The sequence below is a fragment of the Camelus ferus genome, chromosome 2 (assembly GCF_009834535.1).
Source record: "Camelus ferus isolate YT-003-E chromosome 2, BCGSAC_Cfer_1.0, whole genome shotgun sequence".
In the NCBI taxonomy this organism is placed as follows: Eukaryota; Metazoa; Chordata; class Mammalia; order Artiodactyla; family Camelidae; genus Camelus; species Camelus ferus.
In genome coordinates, this window is record NC_045697.1 from 17363957 (window position 1) to 17386676 (window position 22720).

At 36.6% G+C, this 22720-nt stretch overlaps 1 protein-coding gene across 1 annotated transcript in view; it reads right to left on the bottom strand.

Annotated features, from left to right (window-relative positions):
* DHX15 (DEAH-box helicase 15) overlaps positions 1 to 21445 on the bottom strand; it is a 47391-nt gene extending 25946 nt beyond the window's left edge. The window contains exons 1-3 of the mRNA XM_032494972.1: positions 21208 to 21445; positions 14914 to 15349; positions 9967 to 10160 (exon numbers count right to left, since the gene is read on the bottom strand). Of these exons, the coding sequence (XP_032350863.1) occupies positions 9967 to 10160; positions 14914 to 15349; positions 21208 to 21278 (701 nt within the window). The 5' untranslated portion in view covers positions 21279 to 21445. The remainder of the gene's footprint in view (positions 1 to 9966; positions 10161 to 14913; positions 15350 to 21207) is intronic.
* Positions 21446 to 22720: the final 1275 nt, after the last annotated feature.

Here is a 22720-nt window from a genome sequence, read left to right on the forward strand (position 1 = left end):
AGCTTCAGGAAAAATTTTTAAAGTTGGAAGGTCTCTAAAAGACACCATCAAATTTGCTGCTTTTCCCAGGGAAAAAACTGAGTAATAGCAGTTAACTTTGCCAGGTCTCAAAACTAGTTAAACAGCTTAGTCAGTGTAAAGATTCCCAATCCTAGGCCCTACTACACTAGCACACTCTCCTCAAAGTCCCAGATAAATAAGCAAAAGCGAAAAGCTACCTCATGATTTGCTATATACTGCTAGATGTATGAAACCCTTTGCTACTTAAAAAAAAAAGTAACCTAATACAGAGTACAGAAAAGGAGAACCAGGTACTGGTGGTCCTATAAAAATCATAACCACTTTTTTTTTTTACCTAGGTCAAATTTTACTACCTTTCATTGTAGCAATCAAATATTTACCCAGACTAAGGATGAGTCACAAAAATAGTGTTACAATAGTAAATTGTAATCACATAATTTTGAAGTTTCAGTAATGAACTAGTAAACTAAAATTGCTTGGGATAATCAAACTACATTTTACTGAATGCCTTATTATCCAGCATTTTTCTAACTGCTGTGGGACAATGACTTGCTTAAAAAATTGTCAGCAAAAGTCACCAGCATCACTTGGGAACTGGTTAAAATACATAACTTGGGCCTCACCCCAGACCTACTTAATCAAAAACTTTGAAGGTGAAATATAGCAATCTATGTTGTAACAAGCTTTCATACAATTTTGATGTTTCCTAACTTGGGGAAACCACTAGTCTAAATTAATCAAGTTAAACAAGTGGCAGATTAAGCAAAGTAGATAGCTAGAGCAGCAAAAACATCCTTGGAGCGAGTCAGAACCAGTTCCTATTTCCAACCAGGACTGCTTAATAAAATAAAACAAGCCAAAAAACCCTGTGTGCTAAATAAGCAGCATCAACTTAAGTATTTTTTGCAATGGGCTCACACAGATGGCACAGTACAACTACAAGCCAACCGCCAACCCTGATCCCAGCCAATGTCACTAATTCTGATAAAAACAAAGCATGGTAAAACATTCTGTATTGCTAATGTATTATTTGTTTATAGTTTTGTGTTCAAATGTATTTATCATTTTGGAAACACTTCAAGTAGCCTGGTTCAAAGAAAAGTCATAAAGGGAAAGATTCACAGAAAGGTGACAAATGCTTTACAAAATGAATACCAGAAATTTAAAACTCTTTAATAATAAACTACATATTATTCATAACTATAATGAATGTCAATGAATAATTCTCAAGTTATAACTGATAACAAACTTGTCTATGTGGGTAAGCAATCCTCAGTAACTTCGTCTTACTTGCCACAGGGGTGTGTGTGTGTGTGTCTGTGTCTGTGTGTGTGTGTGTAACACAAATTTCCTCAATCCCGACCTCAAACCTTAAACGCCCCGCCCCAATTCCAGGTTGATCAAAGATGTTTAAAACAAAATATAGAATATATGGATTATTTAAAACAACCTTGGCCAGGGTGTGATGTAACATCCAATGTTGAAAATAAAAAGTAAGCAGTTAATCAATTATCTGTATAAAGTTCAAGCTTCTATATGGCAAGAAGTGTCATAAATAAGGCAAAGAAACAAGTGGTAAACTAGGCCAAAAACTGCAACTCATATCCAGAATTCCAGTTGTTAAAAACTCATACAAACCAGTAAGAAAAAGGCCAACCAACCACAGAAAGATGAGTAAAGAATATAAAGTTATCAAATTTCATCAATCCTGTAATACTGTATATTTTTCAAATTTACTTTCTCTGTGACTGGCATGCATTTTAAAATAGTACCTTGCTACAAACGACTGTCAATCAGGTAGCAACACTTTTAGAAAGATGAGAAAAGCACAAGTCTCAGATTCCAAAAAAATACAAAAGGCTCACAAATACATGTAAAGATGTTCAGTTTCATACAAAAGAAATGTAAATTAAGGCCATAATGAGAATTCATTTTTCACTTACAATACTGACAAAGACAAAAAAGTTCCACAACAAAGTGTTGGCAAAGGTATGGAAACAGACGCTCATTTGCTCATCCCTTACTGATCTGAGGAGATAGAATCTCCGTGGAGGGCAATCTGGCAACAACTAATAAAATTCAAAAACATCCTTTGACTCAACCAGTTTCATTTTTAGGAAACTCATTTCAGATATACACACCTGCGTATGTGTGAAAAAAATGTGTGTACAAAATTGTAAGACAGTACTAAGGGCAGCAACTGATTTTAATAACAAAAAATAAAAATTTGAGTGTCCATCAAAAGAATTAAACTACATAGCCATTAAAAAGAATGAGGCAACTTTATATTTACTGATCTAAGACAATCCCCAAGATACAATATATGTGAAGTCAGTGGCCATACATTTGAACCAGTCCTGCTATAAACACAGGTTAATCTGTTCTGAAAATCCTAGCTATGTAGTGCTATTCCAAATCTGCTAGGATTTGGTTACCTTTCAAAGTATAGGCTTTATTCTGGCATGACTAAATAAGCACATAAATCACAACTATGTTTCTAAAGGATCCAAAACTTGTCTCAGCATAACTCAAAGAAATTCTTGGTATCTGCTTCAAAGAGTTATCTATTCTAAATGACAGGCATTGTTAATTCTGAGTAATTAGATTTACTGCTTTATAAATACTTACACAAAGACAATTACACGGAGAGATGAGGAATGAGGATGGAGAGGAAAAACACATACAGTGGTTTGAGAACACATCCTTTGTTGTAAGACAAACCTTGGTCAAATCCTTGCTTTCTTATTTGTGTCAGACCTTCACCGGAATCTAGAAGTTCAACTTCTCTAAAGCTCCATTTAAAAACAGGAGAATAAAGTGGCTACTGTTTAAAGTAATGTATATAAAACACTTGTACGCCAACTGTCTAGCAACTGGTTAAGTATTCAATACAGAAGAACTCTACGCTACATGTTCACTAACGAATGACTCCTTGGGATAACCAACTTTACACTACAAAACATATGTAGTACAGCCATACTGCTATCCCTACCAGTTGGGTAAACATGATCATATTGACATGAAATGATACCCTTTTAGAACAGAAAAGAGGTGTATATACGTGTCCTAAGTTGTACGCTTCAGAAAAGCTTGAAAAGATGAACCACACACACACACACACATACAAATATTAAGTATGATAACTATAAAAGTGAAAGGGGTCTGGAATTCCAGAATTCCAAAAGACTGAACTCTCATAAATTCCAGAAAATTAACACCTGTGTATTTTGTGAGTGTTTGAAGTTTAAATCCCACCTTAAGAACTGGACATTTTATTGAGTAATGGAACTCTAAACAAAGGGCCCATATTCAAGGAAATGGTGTTGGTCCTACATTAACAGATTGATAAATGAATGTTTAAGGTTTGTATAAATTTTCTATTTACCACTAAATTTTTAGATCAACCCACTACAATCCAGTCAAGTGGCATATGTGTCTCTATTAAAAGCAAGCTACCCACATTAAAATGCTTACACAACAGGTTTATGTGTGGTTAATTTCTTTAAAGTTATAATGGATCAAGACTTCTCAGAGACTATGATCAAAAGTATTTACGCACTTCCATTTTTCCTACCACATAACCTACTTTTGTTTAAAGCCCCTATCAATAGAATACTTTTTAAATGACAATAGTAAGGAACAGAAGAAAAGCTAAAAATAGCTTGCACTTATCACGAAGGAACGAAAGAAAGAAAAGAAAGAAAAAAGGAAAGAAAGAAAGGAAGGAAAGAAAAAAGAAAAAGAAAAGAAAAGAAAAAGAAAGAAAGGAAAGGAAAGAAAAGAAAGAAAAATTAAAACATAAGAAGTCAGCAGTGAACTACTAAATAAACAGAATTTTGAGTTATTTCTTTAGGCCTAGGGTGCCAGGAAAAAACTCCTGACATTATAAACTAAAGCAGCAAGGGAACTTTCTACTTTACTTAAAATCTAGCTTATCTACCTAGTTAATCTGCCTATCTAAGCCTCTTCATCCTTCTCAGCTCAGATCAAATACCCCCTTCTCCTGTGAAATATCTACACAATTCATGTGACACTCAAACTACCTTCTTAATTGCTTCACAGCTTACCTCCCCAACCAAATCAGAAAAGAGCCAATGACACTAGCACAGTTCCTTTATAATACATAATGCTCCTTTCACCAATAAAGTGATAAAAATTTATATAGGCTCAAATTCAATTTGACATATTCTCAGCAAAAGCACAGTATGAGCAACACTAATCCTACTATAATCACAACAGCACTAGACATAGCATGGTATTGCTTACAGTAAGAACCAACCACTAGTAGATGGAGTCACACAGAAAGGTACCATATAGTGTTTTGAATGTGGAATCTACAATGCTTTAATACAATTCTCATACCAAAAAAAAAGACAAAGAAGGCAAACAGAAAACATCAAAACCCATCTATCAAGTATATAGTCTCATAATTATTAACTGAAATGCTAAAAACTAGCAGCCAAAGCATAGATTTATTTTGGCAAATAACCAAAATACATTCAGTATGTGTCTCAGAGATCTAATCAAGCAAAATAAATGACTAAGAAATTAACTATAGAAAAATAAGGAAACTAAATCATTTTTTCAAAATACACTATTCCTCAAATTTTCATAACTTTTGAAGAAAATGCTCTCCCATCCTCAACAGAATTTACAGAAAGCTAGGATGAATGTGTAGGTTCTACTTAGTATTTTTAAAGATGTTGGCACTATAAACAAAGAGAGCCTTCTCTAACTAATCCCTTGCAAGTGCTTAAGTATAAACACAAAGGTCAAATGTAACACTATATACAGGTCTTTAGGAAATCAAGTTATCTTTCTATGAATTGAATTAATAAAAGCCAGCAGAATTTGAATTCTAAGGTAACAGTGATTTTTCAGTCTCAATGACAGGAACTGCTTAAGTGGTAAATAACCACATTTATTCTTCATTCCCACCCCTTCCTAAAGATCCAGTAACTACCTTTCTCTAAGTTCAGTACTACATTTGAATTAGAACAAAGCCTACCATATAGCAGATATTCAGTAAATTAGTTTATAATTGATGTTTGATTAATGATTATAATTAATGATTTTTAATAACCATACCAGTTTCCACATCTTCTCTCCAAGCCCTAAAAGAATATTTGTATTCATTCATTCATTCCATACTGACAAGTAACATCAAGGTTTAATTCAAGCTAAAACCCCCAAATTGTAACTCAATTGTTGTATTAAAAGGAACTTTATTAAATTGGTTTTATGAAGTTCATTTTTAATTAACCAGGTAAACTGGTTAATAAGAGCCAGTAATTTCTCAAACTGGAAATCTATCACCATTATCAGCGGCAGCCAAGAGTAGAAATGTTGATTTTGCACTTGCTGGGTAACAGGAATTACTCCAACGGCTACACACAAATTACACATCTAATCTCAGAACAACCCGAAGATGTAGTTGTTATTATCAGCTCCATCTTCTGAAAAAGCAGTAAGCTTAGGGAAGCTAATTAACACAGTCAAGATCACAGCAATAAGAGACAGAGCTAGGACACAACTCAGGTACTTTGATCCCTACTAGAGTCTGTGCTCTACAGTATATTTCCTTTTGATTCTCTTCTCAAGTCATCTTTTTAAAACAGACTTGCCTTGTTGGAAACACACTCTGGAATCTCTAAGTAGTCCTTATGAAGGTGGTGACCACTGTTTCCAGCGGTCCCAAAGAATCTGCAATGCCTGGTAAATCCTCCCCAGTTGTCAACCTTAGAGGTTCTTTATCAACCAGCTCCTTATTTGTAGCAGTGTCTGAAATGGACTCTTAAATTTGTTAAATATTTTTGGATTCTCTTTCATCTTTTTGCCTAGACTGCCTTTTGGAGATCAAGAAATTCCACAAGTTTCTGATCTATGTTGTGTGGAATAGCACTTCTTTGCCTACTTTTGTACAAAACTTCTCTCCCTGAAGTTTTACAAAGGGCTTATCACACCTTAAAATCCAAGACTGTTCATTTCTCCCTGTCACTCAATTAGATTTCAACTATGTCCTATCTTTTAACTTTTCTTGATTTTCTAGCAGCTTGTCCTCAAGTTAAATAAAAGATAAACATCTCAGGATGGCACAGTCTTATAGAACTAAAAGCCATGTGTTCTCCAAGAAAGAGCTACAACACTTTCTGCTTCATAAACATTATCCCAGGTTGAGTCCTTAGCCTTGTGATAGATTGCAAAATTAAAATGAGTCTGATACCCAAAAGCAAAAGATTCAGAATAAAAGGCAAATTATGCAGACCAAATCAATCTCTCACTATGTCCTCTCCACAGACAAGTTTATAAACAAATGAGGGAAAATGTCTTTCCATGAAAATTCTGCCCTTTTCGTAATTATGTTGAAGATTCACCCAGTCTGCACTGTAGTAACAAATTTTTACTCCCCTGCTGTCCCTTCTATGTTCCCACATTTTTTTAAGAAAAGGATTCAGGCACAAGGCAAGTACACAGATACAGACACAAACTCTCTTCCCAAAGGGTTTATGTTCCAATTAGGCAAGAAAAAAAGAAACCAAACTTTGACATCTCAAAAATGACCTAGCATGGATATGCTGACTTACACAAATCAGTTGGATACCTTAAATACCACAGACTACAGAGCCTTCAAGTAAAAGGCATGACTTTTTCCCTCCCTAAGAAAAAGTTTTTAAAAATGATGTTCCATCTGCCTAGAAAGCTCTGCTTCCCTGTACCTCAATCCCTTTTCCTGGCAAACCATTACTTTCAATTCAGTCCTTGACTTAAATTCTGCCTTCTCTTTTCTAGTGTAAATTCTCAAATCATACTTTCATATACACTCCAAAATTCTCTTTCAGAGCCTAATCATAGTTTGAAACCTTATATATACTTTTGTATTTGCTTTATAGGGACAGGGACCAGATTTACTTTCACTACTATATCTAGCACTGCCCGACACAAAGAAGGTACTCAATTCTGACTGAACAAATGACTAAGTGTTACTTGTGTAAATTACTGGATTCCTCAGTATCAAAATCTCAGTAATTCTACAGTTTGAAGGAAAGAACAAAAAAGGAAATATATCACCTAAAATAACACTGATATCAGCTACCAAGTTAATAACTTAAATATTATGTTTTCCAAAGGTTCAAGACTATCAGTTTTATTCCTTTAAGTTATCAGTTCTCTCCCCCAAAAATGAATGGCTTTCTTAAAATGTATTACAATTCCAGCTATAAAGTGCCCCTTAAAATCCTCAGCAAAAGTATGTCAACTTCTTCCTCCTGACATTAAAATGAATTAAGGTATTTTTCACTGACTAATCACAAATTTTTTTCACTGACAGTTCCACTGTTCTTTTAGCTACCTCATGAGCTTTTCCCCCAATCATTTTCATTCAAAGATGGCCAAAGGAACATAAATATATTTCAAAAGGAATACTTAAGAAAAAAAAGATGGGAGCAGGCAAACACACAACAATGAAATATAAAAACCATTTAGCAATGGTGGTTTTGAAAAGTAACCTGTCTCCTGGCACTTAATAGCTATTTAAGGCCAGTCTAACATAGTATGCACTCATTTATACCAGACCCATTCCTCAAAAACAGCACAATATTAGACCGAGAACCCAGATGTATGTGTCTTAAACACTGAAGAAACTATCTTTGGACCATTAATCTGTATAAAGATGACTTAAAGATACAATCATCAGGCTAAAGCACTCTCAAACAAACATTTAATTAGTAAACAAGTATTTGTTTGGTATAAACAATGAATCAGGAAGGACATGGCTTAAATTCTCCACTCCTCAGAGAGAATCTTCGTAAGTTAGTCCTCTTTATCACCCTTCTATGGTGAAAACTAAAGGATTCTTCTGGCTACACAGTACATACCTAGGCACTTTATATATGCAAAGAGTTAATGGAGGGTACTGATAGTTGTCTGACACGTTCACTCTTTCTACTCAATTAACTATGTAACTGACCATTATTAAGTTAAAGCTTTAGCTGCTTTTAACATCTGGGTTCTCAAGAAATGAGTTGATAGATGACTATACAAAATATACCTAGGGATTCATAAAATAGCGCATTTAATAAAGCATTCCAATTGGGCAAAACTACAACTAACTGTACTAACAGGATTTAAATCACTTAAAGACAATACTAGGTTAGCTTCTAAATCTTCAAAGATTCTAGAAGAAATCTCAATAAATTTACCTTGCCAAGAATTAGGGTTTTTTTTAAGTTTAATTATAGTCTCCAGAAACCATTCCATAAGAAAACATCACAATGCCAAAAAGATACTTTCATTTTGAGCTATCAGAAATACGTTACTTGTCACTTCCTATTAACCGAACCGGTATCTTTTACAAGCATACATCTTTTGAAAGCCTACCACTTCCAACTACAAACATACACACATTCTGCCCCAACACTGCATGGAACTTTCTCATCTCCCAATTTTCAAATTATGTTCTCCCTGTTCAACTACAGCTTACTTAAAAAAACAAAACAAAACAAAACAAAAAACTGGTGAATCAAATGTCAGAATATTACTGCTCCCAAAGGTGAGTAAAGTCTGCCTATTATTATTCAATTCCTTGACATTACCCGCATCTTAAAGCAATATAAAATCATAAGATTTTTATGTAATGCTTTTATCATTTACACTTAATTATAACTGATCAATAACATGATTACCACTAAATTAAAAAATTTTATTCAATAAAGATTAAGATTTAAGCCCAAAACGTGCCTCCAAGTCATAAAGACAACCTGACTGAAGTAAATACTTAAGTTCAATTGCTATTAAAAATGAAACAATCTGAAGTTTTAATAAAAAAAAAATGTAAGAAAGAAACTGGAAGAAATTGACATGAGACCTGAAGGGTAACAATGTTTTGATTACAGAAAAAATTTAAGTTGTGATATCACATTTTTATTTCAAGGAACCTTATTTTTGAGAGATATACTGAAATATTTACAAGGTATACAATGTCTAGGATTCGCCTTAAACTATACAGAATAGGGAAAAGGTTGAGATATGGATAAAATAAGACTGGTCACATCTGAAGATGCAAGACAAATAAATGAGTTCACTATAGTACCATTCTACTTTTACATAAATTTGAAATTTTCTGTAAAATATAGTTTCCCCCATAACTCTGTATGTATGCCATTAAAAGACTCATGTCTTTTAGAAGATAATTTTATTCCCAATTGTCTTTTAAAAACAACCTCAGGGAGAAGACTGTATCATGACACAGGAATCATTTTTTAAAAATGATTTAAATGTCATACACATACAGAATAAACAGAAGCAATAAAAGGGGGAGATTTTCAAAAGAATTACCATCAGGCAACAAATATTATTATTTATGGATTATGGATTATGAAAGGATTATGAAAGGATTAAGATGAAGATAAAAAAAACTAGAGAAGTTAAAGAAAATGTTAGGAAGAAGTTCAGTACGGTTGTCAGTCATGTGCACCACAGCACAACAAAGAGGAATGAGGATTCTGAGGCTCCCAAGACTGTATCACAAAGTAAGAGTCCTCCTTTTAGCTCATAACAGGCATGGTGATAGCTTATAATTATCATTAAAAACCCTCTCCCCCAAATAAATCATCCCTTCCCTAAAATCATTCTTTCTGCAAGTAACTATCCTTTACTAAGATATATCACTTTATTTCTCTATCATATTTAAATGAAATATTTCACCTAAGATATAACACCAAGTAACTAAAATCTGACCTTTGAACTTCAGTGTCTACTGAGTAAGCTATATATACTACTACCAAGAAAAAGAATCCATATTAAAAAGTCATCTAGTAAATCGAAAGTCTACTATGAACTATTCTAAATTTGGATGACTTGAGACTCCACTAGGAAAGTCCCCTATCGAAATGCAGAAAACTAAAAGCAGAGGGGAAAAAAGTGTCCATTTTTAAAGATAGTACTTACTTAAGAATGGTTTTTGCACTACTGCAGTCTTCAAATCGAATGGAGTAACCAACTTCCTGGCCCAACATCACATCCATTTCATCAGCAACTCTCTGAGCCACACTCATTGCAGCCACTCTCCTGGGTTGGGTACAGGCAACTCCTCTTTTGGGTCCTGGTAATGATCGCATGTACTCCACACACCACTGTGGAATCTATCAAATAATTTCACATTTAAATTAATTCTACTCTGCCTGCATATGAGGTACATATTTAACATGAAGTGCTTTATCTCATTCTATTAATTTAAAATAAAAATTCAATTAGGCACACCACAAATTATTATTTATGACTCAAACTCATAATAGTATGAACTCTTCAAGCCAAGGAGGGTCATGTAGAACGTTGATGTGACATAACTGTGCTCCTGAGTAGGTTAGGTCCACTAAGGCTTTGCTGAGTATGCTCCACAGTGTCAGTGTTCCATCACCAAGCATTTCTCTAAGCACCAAGGGAAACAAACTCAACTTAGGAAAATTCTACTCTAAAACAAATGTTAGTTTCCAAAAACATTCTAAGAAATTGACACTTACATTCCTATAAAATTTAAGTTATAAAGTAATGCACATAGAAGTAAAAATCGTATCTGCTTGTAGTTATGAAGCTGTACCTTAATTTTTTGTAAGCCAGCAGAATCTAACTCCTATCGTTCTCCCCTCAGAAGTATGCACAATGGCAACACCTTAAGTACAAACTAAAAGTTAATTTTAGTAATTGTCAATCTCAAATTCAATAGGACCTAAGGGAAGCAGCAACAGCACTTGCCTGAAGAAGGGCAATGGAGGGTTAAAAAAAAACCAGCAAGCCTAAGAAGCTGGTTGTTGCCATGATGACAGCACGCTTCCTGGCTGCTCCATTATCAACAGAAGCTAAAAAATCCTCTAATTTCATGATTCTTCTCTACTCACTTACCTGGAAAAGAACCATGGGAAAAATCTAAGTGCTCACTACATTAAATGGGAATCTACTGCTACAAGGACATGATGGATCTCCAACAAAGCCTCCACAAGCCTATTAGATTTTAATGCTACAGGAAATGTGGGAGGGGGGTGATATAGGATTTGTACAGTGATATCTGAAGAATTGGTTGTTGTACTATTACATTTTAGTTAGATTATTTCTGCAATTTTGAGATTAACTGTCACTGACAAATATCCAAAAGGGGGAAGGAATGATTATGCTGCTTCTCTAGGAATGTAACTACGCATATCTTTAAAGGATTTAAAATGAACAGAAATACTAAAAGAGAAGTCTCCCTGGGTCTGTAAACCAACAGACCAAAGTTTAAGTGGCTTTCCAGCAAAATTTTATATGTATCTTCATTCGGCAAGCCTCTTATAAAGGCACAAATGTACCTTATAAGACCCAACAACAAAAAAAGTTCACTGGTCAATTAAAGCTATTTAAAATTAATTCAGAATTCTCAAGGCAAGAATGTTCAACGATTTTTTAATTCACTTCAGTGAAATGGATAGTTTACTGCCACTTTAAAAAAAAAAAGATATAAACAGTTCTGGCTAATTCAGTAGTTTTCCAACTTTTGATCTCAACCTTTTTATACTCTTAAAATAACCTAGTAGGCCAAACAACTAACATATTTACTATATCAGTAAATTAAATCTGAAAAATTGTTGAAATATTTATTAACTCCTTAACAATAAAAATCCATTCTACATTATAAACAACAGTTTCTATGAACATAGAACTACATCTTCAAAAAATTCAGCAAGAATACGCTGTTTTACGTTTTTGTTTATCTCTAATATCTGGCTTAACAGAATACAGCTGGATTCTCTCAACTGCTCCTATTTTGAATGCACTCCAATATTTGTTTTGTTTGAAGTATATGAAAAAAAACCCCAGAACATTTGAAAGCGTTTCAGGGACTTTTAAAGCATTCCCAGACAAGATCTGGAGAATGACTCCATCAATATATCTATTCATATTTCTAAGAATAGCATTAAGAAGGGAACTGGGTCTTGAAATATGCAGGCTACTGGCTTGTTCAAGCCAAGGATCAGTTTTAACGTATACTTTCATCTTCTTCCCTTCATCCATTTGTGGCCATCTTCCTAAAAACTGATACCTAGCCCTCAGTTCTACACATTATACTGAGTGATTTTATTGATTCTTCTAAGATTATATACAACACATCAAATGTCAATCCTAACTCTAGTCCCACCCTGACCTTGTGGTCATTTCCACTTGAAGAATGAATAATTTATTGGTATTCTAAAGTCAGTAAATTCAAAACCATTTCTCACCTTCCTCCAAATAACAGTAACATCCTAACTCCAATCTGTCCTTTATTCTCTATTCTACCACCCTACACACTCAAAATTTTGCTATAACCTCCTACAAAGTCTGTCATCAACATTCTCACCAGACAGGACATTTCTGTAAAATTCCTTGTCATTCCCCTTCAACTAAAAAGCTCTGATGCCTCCCCCACTTACAGCAAGATAAAGTCCATTCTACTATTTCAGTCTCACCTGCCCCACTTCCCTCCTCAAACACACCCTATACTCTGGCTAGGGCATAAAACGCTTTCCCTTCTCTCTAAACATGTGCCCTTGCTCATGCTGTACCTTTGGCTGAACTAGCTTTAGTTTGTAATATAAGGATACAGTAAGTGCATACCAAGTTGCAGTGTGAAATGTCTTTACTGTGAGTCCCAGTCCAAAGTTAAATTTCTTTAAATTTTGTTTGGAGCATTTCATTTCCTGATATGCACAAAAAGATAACCAAAAAATGGCTGCTACTCTTAAAGGTTTTGAGTCAAAGTTACTAATATGCCAAAAAAGCATGTGTGAAATTCACTATTTAAACTCTTCAATTTTCCTTTGAATCCCCCAAATGCTCTGCAATCTTAAGTATCCAAGTAGTCTACTTCAAATTAAAAAAAACAAAAAAAAACCACCCAAATACTAATCCAAATAATCACAAACCTCTTGCTGCGAGTTCACTTGACCTTTTCTTCTACACTAACTACTACTAAATAAACTCATCTCTGAAATAAGGTTAACCATATAAGACAACAGAAAAGCAGTATGAAATATACTTTGGCTATGAGACAAAGGGACAATGTTTTAAATAATGAACGCTCCTATGACTACTTACATAACCCAGGGGAACCCACTAAACTTTTCTTAAGACTTTCATAAATCTAAGCTTGATTCTGCTCATCTGTAAAATGGTGATTAACAACTTCCTTGCATGGATGTTGAAAAACTTAAAAGAGGTAACACAAAGTACAGAGTGCCTGGCCCTACTCAACTGCTGATTAAATGGGTGCTATTAATACTATGCAAACTAGATAAACCATTGAAATAATTATTAAAAATACTATGGTATTAGTAAGTTTAGAATTACAGTTTTTCATGTTATTTAATTCTTTAAATTCCCATAAGGTGGTAAAAAATAAACCAACAGTTTCAGTTGCTAACATCAACATTACATTTTCCTTCACTTAAAAGAAAAATCATACTCACTAAAGGCTCAGTCTTTAATAAAAGCCTCCAATTTGGGTTCCTATTGTAGTCTTCAAAATGTCTCCATGAAATACTCAAACTGATAGATTTGTGGTATACGCAGCTTTAAAAAAAGGATAACCTGTATATGCAGTATGCTCAAATCTAAACATGTATCATAGGTACACGAACATGGAAAAACAGGCTGGTAGGAAAAAAACCAGAAAAAGTATTTCTGCATGGTAAGATGAGTAATCATTAAATTCAATACTTCCCTGAATTTTCCAAATTTTCTACAATGGCCAGGGACTGCTACTTTTGTCATTTCCTAGAAATTTTCTAGTGGGTCAGGCTTAAGTATCTGAAAATATGGTTACCTCACTCATAGCAAGAAACTGCAAATTAAAAAACACTGAAAGGGGGGAGGGTATAGCTCAAGTGGTAGAGCACATGCTTAGCAAGCATGAGGTCCTAGGTTCAATCCCCAGTACCTCCTCTAAAAATAAATAAACCTAATTACCTCCCCCACCCCTGCCAAAGTAATTAAATAGTGTAATAATAAATAAATAAAATGTATTTTAAAAAATAAATTAAAAAAATACACTGAAATAGCATTTTTCACCTATTAGACTTACAAAAGTTCAAGTTCAGCAGTACACTTTGGTGGTTTCCCACATATGTTCCCATACATGCTCAGGAAGGGTAAACTGATGTATTCCCTACAGAAAGCTATTTGGCTGTATGTATCACAATTACAAACAATCCTCTGACCCAGCAATTTCTACTTCTAGGATTTTACCCTCAGGATATCCCTGCCATGCAGAACAACCAACAGAAGCAGCCTGGATGTCTATAACATGGGCCCAGTAAATAACAGCTCATCCATGTTTGAAAAAATATCCTAAATATATTACTAATTAGACGCTAATAAGTGTTTAGCTGTGTATGTGTGGGGGCACACTATTGGATGAAGGTCATGAGTAGAGACTTTAGCTCTTCTATTTTTTGAAAAGAATAGATAATGTTCGCATGGTTCAAAACAATTACAAAAACAAAAATAAAACAAATGAGAATGATGAAAACAAAAACTACTCCAATGGTTCCACCCAAGCACTGGAAAACAAACCTTGTACTCCCAAATACGTACCACCTCTGAGTCAAAGTGGGAGAGCATCACTCTGCCATAATTTACCATAATTAACATAACAAAACTGGAAAAAAAACAGTACTGCTCTTTTCCCAAAGGGACTCAGGAAAGTATCTCCCTACAGGATTCCCACCCTATTTAAGTCACTAAAAAGTACTGAACACAAAAGCAGCTAAGCTTCAAAATGTTCTGACAGATAGACAGACAATGGGAATGACCACTAGGATCAAATAAGCGACTTAGTAAACTTAAACATTAGCAAAACATGTACCATGGTATTCAATAACTCACCTGTGTTGTTTTACCAGACCCAGTCTCACCAACAAGTACAAAGGACTGATGTCTAACCAGAATATCTGTAAACCTATCCTTGTATTCCCAAACAGGGAGCTGAAGCCGTTTCTTTAGGATATCATAGTATCGAGGAGTATGGGGTAAGTTGGTAAATGGATTAATGCACTGTGGAAGTGATGTGTGTCCTGCATGTCCGGTGTGTGTTGAATGAGCTGAATGTGTTGAGTGTGTTGAATGTGCTGAGTGGGTTGAGTGAGCTGAATGGGAAGCCTTTAAAGGTGGCAATCCAGCACTGATAAGCATAGCATTCGTGGAAGCTCGCAATTCCTTCTCTTTTTCTTTCTCCCTCTCCCGCTCTCTATCTCCTCTATCACGTTCTCGGTCTCGATCTTTAGACCGATCTTCACGATCACGGTCACGATCTCGATCCTTCCTGAAAAAAAAAATTACAATTCAGATTCTGAATTTTATGCAAAATGTTTATGGCAGCATTATAGTCACAAAGAAAGTAAATGTCCAACTACCAACCAAATTGATATAAAACTCTATGAATTACCTAAGCAGCAGAAACAATAAAAAAGAACTTGTAATTAAGGATTCTCTATGCCTCATCCATACACATCTTTCCCTCTTTGGTAATGCTTCAAATTCTGTTAAGGGACAGTCTCTTTCCACCTTTACCCATCAGCTGAGATAACACAAGAACTCTGTCTTCCGCGTGTAAAATCCCTTCCTACCTGTAAGTTAAAGACTGAAGACGGTGTGGGGGGAAAAGGTTAAGGACAAATTAAGCAAAAAGAGGATGGCATCACAATCTTTCCCAGAATCTCTGTAAGTTACAAGAAAAGTATTTTTGCACTTAAAGTATGTTCAAAATTAAGCGAGAACTTATTGCTTCTGGCCACAATTCCACCTCACATTACAGTAATACAAATATGAGTTAAAGGATTGGAATGTTTGACACTTCCTCAATTTTGTTCAATTAACAGATATTGCTCTGTAAGAAAAACTGAAATTTTAGTTTTTTAAATTCTTGTTTTCATTGTTTACCCTTGCATGTATCCTTAAAAGCAACAGTTAAACACTGGTAGTACTTTGTAAAAACCTACGTATACTTTGGTCATCCATAAAGTGAAATGTAGTTCATTAAAAACAAGCTTCATTGAACACTATTAAGTTGTTTAAAATACTTAAAATTATGCAGTTGGTCACCATATTAATCTTAGATCAATTAAGTGGCCAATTCTAAGATCTACTTCTAGTTACTACAGACAATCCCTTGAATACAGTTAATAATTTTAAAATAACCTATGCTTATTCACTCTACTAATCCAGTTTACTTCAGATCAAGTCCTGTAGCTGACAACTCTGCCACATGGTATTTGGACTCAGATTTGAAATAATGAGGCAACATGGAACTATGACACAAGTTGCTAAACATATCATTGTTCCTTATTTATAACACACAAAAGACATACACATTTCCCATGCCCCAATTAGGGAAGAGCATTCATTCTCTGTAATAAAACATCAGCTGGGCAACAGTAACCACCCCCTTAGTAGAATACAGCTAAAATGCTGAACCCAGCATGATTTAGGATGGTTCCCCAATTACAGAAATGGTAAACTGACCAATTATATTTGATCTTGTCCCTTCTAAAATATATTCTATTCCACAGGGATTTACCTAAAGAGAGAAAAGCCTTATTATATGTGTACACTTAAATATTCACACATACATATTTTCCACATACGTATATGTAATAAGTGATTCTTCCTTCTCCCATCCCAATGTCCATCTTCTACAGAATTATAGTACAAGCTATGATTGAAACTTCTCATTTCAACTGGCACAAAGAGAGAGAAAGCAAAGAGAAAAGGAACCCAAAGGATAACCCAACATACAAAATGAAATTTCACAATTCAGAACTTGAGCTTCCTACCTTCTCTGAAATATGACATCAACCATCGTTTCTTTGCTTCTCTCATTCTGCCTCTGGTCTCAGATGCTTATTAATTAAATAAGAATCCTTAAAGAACATCTGGTCTAAATAAAAAGGATTCTTGTTTCTAATCTACTGTGGCGTGGGGTGATTTATGAACTTTTATACTTCCATCACAGTACCAGGCTCTTACCACACGGACCAAACCTTTCAACAGTAATATAAAATATGGGGCATGGAGAGTGATGGACAAAGTAAATCATATATCACCTGCTTTGTTACAATAATACCTAAACTAACAAAGATGTTTTTCAAGGGCCTATTTCAACAGAAACTTCATTACCAAAAATAACTACGGGGGGGGGAGGGTATAGCTTAGTGGTAGAGTGTGTGCATAGCATGCAGGAGGTCCTGGGTTCAATCCCTAGCACCTCCATTAAAAATAAACAAACCTAATTACCTCCCTCCATCAAAAACCAAAACCAAAAACAACAAATTTTTTTAAAAATAAAAAATATTAAAAAAATAACTACAGCAGAGGAAGCATAAAATACATTCTGCAGACGCAAAGATTAAGTGCTGACCATGAACTGGGGTTTAACTGTGATATAAGAGTAAAAGGAGCACCTAGATCACAGTTGCAAAACAATTGCAAAGATACAGGCTTCAATTTACAAATGTGCAAAGTGAGAAGTATTAATAAAGAAGTCTCTTAGATTAAAATATGAAAGCAATCAGAAGAATACAGAAGGCAAATTACCTTGAAATGTTGCCTGTGATTCAAACTATCTACCTTCCATGGGAGAAGGATGGTAAAAATTAAGGGTCAGTTAAGAGGAGCTCAAACCATTTGCTTCATAAATATATGCAGAATATTGTGTATACAAACAGGAACTTCTGTTATAAAGGAGTTAGTTGCTTAAAAGATTTACTTAAATTTTTTTAAACAGACACTTTTATTATAAAGGAACTGGATGCTTAAAGATTTACTAATTGAGGTATAATGCTTAAAAAACTAATTATCTAAGTAGTGCTTTATAATCACTTAGCCACAATACTGGCAGGGAGAGACACAACAGGACACAGTTGTTGAGTGTATGGTTCAGTATTCAATCTCAGTTTAATCCTGGCTCAGCACTTAAGCTAACTATATGACCATAGTTATTTCTTTCCTTATCTATAAAATGTGGCTATTCACAAGCCTTGTCAGGCATTGCAAGAATTAAATGAGTTAATGTACGTAATGTGCTCAAAGTAGTGCCTGGAACATAATAAATACCCAATAAATACTGGTTATAACTTTTTTTTTAATTCAAAATGCCATGTTAGAATTCTACCTGGGAGTAACAGAAACTGAAGAAATGCTAATGAAGATGTAAACTGGTCACCAAAATCATAGTATTTTAAATAAGCAGTGCTTTTTATCTGGCAATCTCACACCCAAGGACTTCTCCTAAGGATCTAAGCTTGCAGATATGTACACAGAAGGATGTTCATCACACTTTTCACTCACAAAATAAGGCTAAGAAATTACCAAAGCATCAGTGAACAGGGAATTGGTTGAGTAAGTTATGATGCCCCTTTACAAGCGGAATACTATGCAGTCAATGAAAAGAATGTTTATCTATTCCATAGTTTGACATATTTCCAAGTGAATAAAAGTCAAAGCACAAAGTAATACATATTAAAAGATCACGTTGATAATGTTAAAATTCATATTCGTTAATAAATATGCAGATATCTCTAAAAAAGATGGGGATGAGGATTTGGGGGAATTTTTTGCCCCTTTCTTTGCATCTTTATCAATGGATATTTGTGTTCCCTGTGGCAAATTACTTCATCTAAATCACAGGATTGTAGTGAAAATGTGTTTATATACAAATCATCTAAAACAGTTTTGGGAACACTCTACATGTTATCATCTTATCACTATATTTCTTTCACATTTTTAACAGGAAAAGCTCTTAACATGAAGCAATTAACAGAAACTAACAAAGTGAAAAATGTCCCTATCTTCAAAAAGCTTTTTCCGTACTTCCCGAGTAGGTTGTCTTTTGGTTAACAATTTTACACAAAAAATGTTGTGGGATGATGAAAAAAGGAGTAAGGTCAGTATGTAACAAATTTTCAACTTTTCTACCTGACTCCAAAATTAAAATACAGCAGGAGTAATAAAGCCATATATAGTTTGGGAGCTTGAATGTGAATAAAATCTCTCACTGGATTATCTTCCATTCTCAGTTGTAGGGAAAATGGGACAGCCATGTTTGCTAGTGGAGTTCACAAGACTGTCAAGTCTACCCTCTCACATAAAACCACCTGCTAACAGGACTTTAAAAAAAAAAAAAAACCTTCAAGACTGCAGAGGAGTCAACAAAAATGACTTTTTAAATCATTAAATATTTTTTTAAAAGGCACTAATAAATACTGTAAACCCACAGCTAAATAAAGTTCTACGAGAAATGACATTCAGGTGACATAAAAATGAGTTTACAAATGTCCCTCCAGAATACCTCAGAACTTTGGCTTTATTCCAAAGACAAGCTCTCTGTCTACAGGTAGATGACATATATAATATCCCACAGAATCATAAAGATACTATCAAAAACCTAAAAAAGCCCACATTTTTACTAAGGATGTAGGATTTACAAGGGAAGGGGAGCAACCCCATGCACATATAATGGGACCACTAATCCCAAGAAAAGCATTTAAATGGTGCACATTCACACAAATATGAGTAAGTGAATTCATTCCCTCCCAGTATATATTTTTTTTCCAATCTGAACTCTGAGAGACATCAGCTGCATCTTAGCCAGATGACAAGCAATTTATTTTTGCTTTACAGGAACGAAGAACCAAGTGTTCCCCACTTTACTAACTCATAAATATCACTAAAATAGGCTGTAAAGACTCTTAACAGTATTAGTCTGGGTGCTGCATTGGAAAAACAACAGGCTAAAAATGAAAATTAGATCCAGATATAAATTGTGTAAGGTTGCACAAAGCCACCTTAACAACTCTGGGTCTCCATTTCTCATCCCTTGAGCGGAGCTGATTACACTCTCTTTAAAGTCACCTCCAGTGTAAAGACCTCATGCCTTGTAGCTCAAATGCGTTCAAGTTTTGCCCGGGGGGGGGGGGGCGGTTGAACGGACCTAAAAAGAGAAAACTGACGTCTAACATTTAATAATAAAAATCGACTTTCATGTTTTTGCCTAAATTATCCAAATAAGTCTCTGTACTTCAAGAATGAAAGCACACAGTGGACAAGGAATGATTCTGATGCAACTGCTAAAATGACCTGTTAAATTCCTTTGTACCTATAAGAAAACGCTAAGTAGAAAGTAATCTGAAACACCACGAGTCTGTGTATTTCAACTCCCAAACCATCTCCACAAGGGTGATATTTTGCCATAAATAGCAGAAACTTTTGAAAAGGGTCTTCTTGTTTTCAAAGCTACTTATGAAGGAAAGCGGGAGGGGGTACAAAACAAGAACTTACTGGGAAAAAAAGAATGCCTTCTAATTTCTATCCCAGGGATGCTCTATAACTACTTTCAGCCAAAGCAGGAAATAAAGGAGATGGCGGGAGCGTGGGCAGAGAGCGGAAGTTTGCCTAGTACCTACTTTGAAGTGTTTGAATGGACCGAGGTACGCGCTCTCCCGCCAAACTATAAACTGAACCGCTCAAAACCTCCAGCCCTCCAGCCTATCATGTATATTCCACGTTTATCCTTTCTCCCGGAAGGCCCTCTACTCACCCTTTCCCCGAGAACTGCTCGTCTGCATGCCTCACTCAACTCCCGCCACCCCCATCCCAGCCTACACAAGGATCCACGCGCTTCTCTCACTTTCCGGCCTCCGCCTCTCCCCTTGCTGGGCACCCAGCCGCCCCCGCAAGGCCCTCTCCCCTACACCTCGGCCTGAGAAGTACCTGGTGCCCTTGGACACGAATACTCCCGCCGCGCCCTCCCCCACCCTCTCCCCAGGCTCCAGGCCTTAGCCGGGAGCCCAGGCCACGAGGTCCGCGTTCCCTCCCGTCCGCTCCCCTCGAAACGACTCCTGCTCGACTCCGCCCGGAGAGGAGACGCCCTCGTGGCCACGACAGGCCTCTCCGCTCTCCCGACTGGGCCGGGCGGCGGCCGCGCCACTCAGCTCCCCGCGCCCTTGCAGGGCCGAATGCCGGAGGTAGCGCCGCTTTCCTGCACCACGCCGCTAGTGACCCGAGCCCAGAGAGAAACAAAAGGTCAGGCCCCGGGGCCCGCTCGGCCTGGCCCACCCTAGCCCGCTTCCCGCCGGGACTCCAACAAAGCCCGAGCCGCCGACTCGCGCCCCCGGCCTGGCTTACCCATCGGTCCCCGCACGCTTCTTGCCGGAGGGGTAATCCTCCCCCAGGTCCAACCGGTGTCGCTTAGACATCTTCGGACTCTTCGAGCGGGCGGCTACGAAGGAAGGAAGAAAGAGAACCTGGCGGCTCTGTCGGCGCAGTCGAGGGCAGCTACTTAACTCCGGAGGACCCCCCCACCCCTCCCGCTACAACAGCCTACACCGTGCGGCCGGAACCAGAAGCTAAAATGGCGGCGGCGACGAGGGCTGGGCCTGCGCGCGCGCTTCCGCGGTATGCTGTACGTGTGTGCGTGCGTGCGTGCGTAGTGAGCGCGCACGCACCGGAGGCGGGAACTCCAGCCCCGCCCGCTGCCTCGTTGGCCCGCCCTTCTTCCTCCCTACCGGCCTCCTCCCTCTTGCTGGCACCTTCCGCCTTCTTAGCGAGTGTTAGGCTGGGAGGGGTTTTATGGCCTTCCCGCCCTTCTGGTTTAGGAAAGTGAGAAAGGAAAAAGTCCAGTCCTAGTTAGGAAATCCTGTCTATCTACATTACCCTGGCATTAGGAGAATCTGAGACACAAAGAAATTGAAAAACTAATCAAGATTATACAGCTGATAAGGGGCAGAGCCAGGATCAGAACCAACTGTAACTCCAGATCTAAAACTGGAAGCCATTCTCAGTTGCAGTGGGGAAGCTGAGGTGAGAAAATGTCAAGATTTACCATAATACATTTTGCCTTTTTTTACCGCGTCCTGACAATATGCACTCAACCTATTGATGTTTTTACTAGAATAGAGAAAATTCGCAGTAAGAGCGAATTTTTTTTCCTGTGTGCCCATTATGTGCTTCCACAGTGTTAACCCTACCTCTCTTCTCACTGTTACAGTTACCCTGCAAGGTAAGTGTTACTTTATGGATGTGGACACTAAGACTATGAGAGGTTATGTCACAGCCATTAGGGCTGTCCCTAAAGCCGTAGCAAATTGTAGGGGTAGAATGATTCTATGACTTCTGTAAGTCTCTCCGCCCAGAACCTGTCTGCTTTCTCAGTTGCATTCATTCCCGAAAGAAACAGTCAAGAAAAAGATCTGTGGACGAACCCAAGCTGGGTGATCTCTCTAGTCTGTGCAGTGGTTGTATGGATGCTCTGGAAGACCACATTCGGGTTCTTATCAGAGCCTCAAAACTGCAATCCCTAAGGTTAAATACAACTTTAAAATTGCAGCTTATAAAGAGGATTTTTATTTTTGTACCAATCCATGTTCCAAAGTCAGCACAGAGAAAAGTGAATAGCTTCACTTATAAAATACTTGGTACAATATTCTACTCTAAAAGTACGTAACAGTATATTGACTTCTGTCAGAGATCATGATGCATAATCTCTGAATTGTAAACCTGAAAGAATTGCCAGCTGATATTCTCTTTATGCTTGATTTTACAAATGAGTAAACCTGAACCCTAAGTTACACCCAAGTCCACACAGCCAGTTAGTGTCAAAGTCAGAATTAAAATCCAGATTTCACTCTCACAATTCCAG